The sequence below is a fragment of the Labrus bergylta genome, chromosome 8 (genome assembly GCF_963930695.1).
Source record: "Labrus bergylta chromosome 8, fLabBer1.1, whole genome shotgun sequence".
Taxonomy (NCBI): domain Eukaryota; kingdom Metazoa; phylum Chordata; class Actinopteri; order Labriformes; family Labridae; genus Labrus; species Labrus bergylta.
Genome location: NC_089202.1, coordinates 24,649,507 through 24,651,697, shown reverse-complemented (window position 1 = coordinate 24,651,697; position 2,191 = coordinate 24,649,507). Strand labels below are relative to the sequence as shown.

Genomic DNA, 2,191 nt, shown 5'->3' with positions numbered 1-2,191 from the left:
AGAAACCTATGGCTGCAGATGTTCTGCCTGATGTTTGTGTGGCTGATCTTGACAAACATTTGCTGTTCAGATTTGTTAATTGCGTCTTTTAATATCTAGTGATGGGTTTTTTTAATTCATACGTTTGCTGCTCGTTGTTCGTGTGTGAAACTCTGTTATTGGTGCTGCAGCAAACAGGGACAGTTTTATGTCATCTGTCAAATTAAGACAAAGAAAACAGTCAATTAAAACAGAGACATGCATGAAGAGCGTAACATCTTTATTAAAGATGAAGACTTATGGAGTTAACAGTGAAGTGTATTCAGCATCATGACATCCAACCACACAGTTTACAGTTTTTAAATGACATCTTGAAGACAAGGTTTGTCATCCTTCTGGACTGATGGAGCTGCATTAATGAAAAACTCATTGCAGGCGACAGTGAGAGCAGCAACCAGAACGACGAACTCCTGGAACTCCACCTCGCCGTCTTTGTTTTCGTCCAGGTCAGACATGATCTTATCCACCACCATCGGGTCCTTGCTGGCCTGAAACAGACATACAAGAGGTTTTGGCACAAATTCAAAAGCTCTGCATCGGTCTGTAAACCGTTCTGTGTTCTAACCTCTCTCCATTTTTCAAAAGCATCTCCAATATTGATCCTAGTTTGAACACGTTTCTGCTCGTGGAACTTATTAGAAACATGCAGAGTCTTTTTAGGTCGGGTACAATCACTTCTATCTGAACCAGTTCTCTTGCCCGCTTCCATCGCTGCAACACCTGTTGACCTGATAACTGCTCTCATATCTGGCAAACCGAGGGGCGCCCATAACGGCCGTGTGGGGGTGCCTTAAAACCGCCTACCTTCTCTGGTCCAAACAAACCCAGAGCATTCAGGACCAGAATCTAAAGTTAGGAGGAGGACATACTGGCTGCTGCATTGTTGTCAGAGAAGCCAGCACTTCAACATGGCATGTTTCCTTAATGTCTGATCATGTAGTAAGGTCACTTTATCATGTCACTCTCTACACATCTCACTGGTTATCTTTGGTTCTTACAGCTTCATCACTCCCGTTCTAGTTCACGAGGAACAAATCATCACGAGTCAACCAGATACTCACAGACAGGAAGATTTCCGAGAGTTCCCCCTGCAAGAGGTTCTTCAGCTCCGCTTTGCTCAGCTTGTACTTGTCTCCTTCTTTCCCAGAGTACGAGTGGAACACTTTGATGAGGTCCTCCATCGCGGACTGCAGCTGGGAACACATGATCGAGTCCTACAGTGGATGCCTGGAATTACAAAGTGAGAGGGTCGTTAGTGAAATGCCCTTAATAATTATGAACTCAGTTCAGGTTTAAAGTGGGGCAGTCAAATTACTACAATAGTAAAATCACACATTGCATTTCAAATGAAAAACGGTTAGGCTTTTCTTTAGAATTTTTATGCTGTCTTAAGATGAGTACTTTACTTCCTGTCTGATTTTATTTTGAAATAAAGTAAGGCCCTTCCTGTAGATGGAAGGTTAGGACATTAAGTTCAGCACAGAAACAGGAAGTTGTTAGGGATCCCAAAATGAGGTCAAACAGCTCAAAGGAACGGTAACAAAAGGTCAATGTGTGAGGTCATAGGTGGATATTACTTTGGACTCATCACAATCAGAAGTGTTTTAGTGTCAACACATCTCTGTCCTGTCCTAAGAAACAGAAGAGCAAAGCATAAATATCAGGGCTTTCAGAATTAGACGCTTTAATCAGGATAAAAATAATAAAATGCGCTAAAATTAATCAGTTTGTGTCAGTCCAAGCTTTCATTACAGAAGCCGATATGTTCTAAATTAATCTGAAGGCTCTGAAAGTCACAGGTTGCTTCGAGTCATGTCCATGAAATCAGTTGAAACATCTACCCGACACCTGAGAGGCTACTGCACGGGGGGAGGGGGGGCTGAGTCATTCCACCCCCCACCTCCATGAACCAGCGGAGGACAAAGGGACGACCTCCTGCTGATACAGATCTCTGGCTTGCATTAAGTAACATTAACTAGCTGCTGAGGTTTGAGCGTCTCATTTCATCATTCAGACTTGTCAGATTGTTATCAATGGATATGAGGAGAGACGTGCTCTCATCAATGATGCAGCTCCTCCACCTGTCTGTGTGGGAGAGTAAACAGCTCCAAATCTGCAGATACGCTGCATCCCTCTCCCGACTGAAGCTACG

The 2,191-nt window shown here is 43.4% G+C and overlaps 1 protein-coding gene across 1 annotated transcript in view; it reads right to left on the bottom strand.

Moving 5' to 3' along the window:
- Nucleotides 1-242: 242 nt before the first annotated feature.
- tlr18 (toll-like receptor 18) overlaps nt 243-2,191 on the bottom strand; it is a 28,302-nt gene continuing 26,353 nt past the window's right edge. The window contains 2 exon segments of the mRNA XM_065957939.1: nt 243-527; nt 1,101-1,253. Coding sequence (XP_065814011.1) covers nt 339-527; nt 1,101-1,253 — 342 coding nt within the window. The 3' untranslated portion in view covers nt 243-338.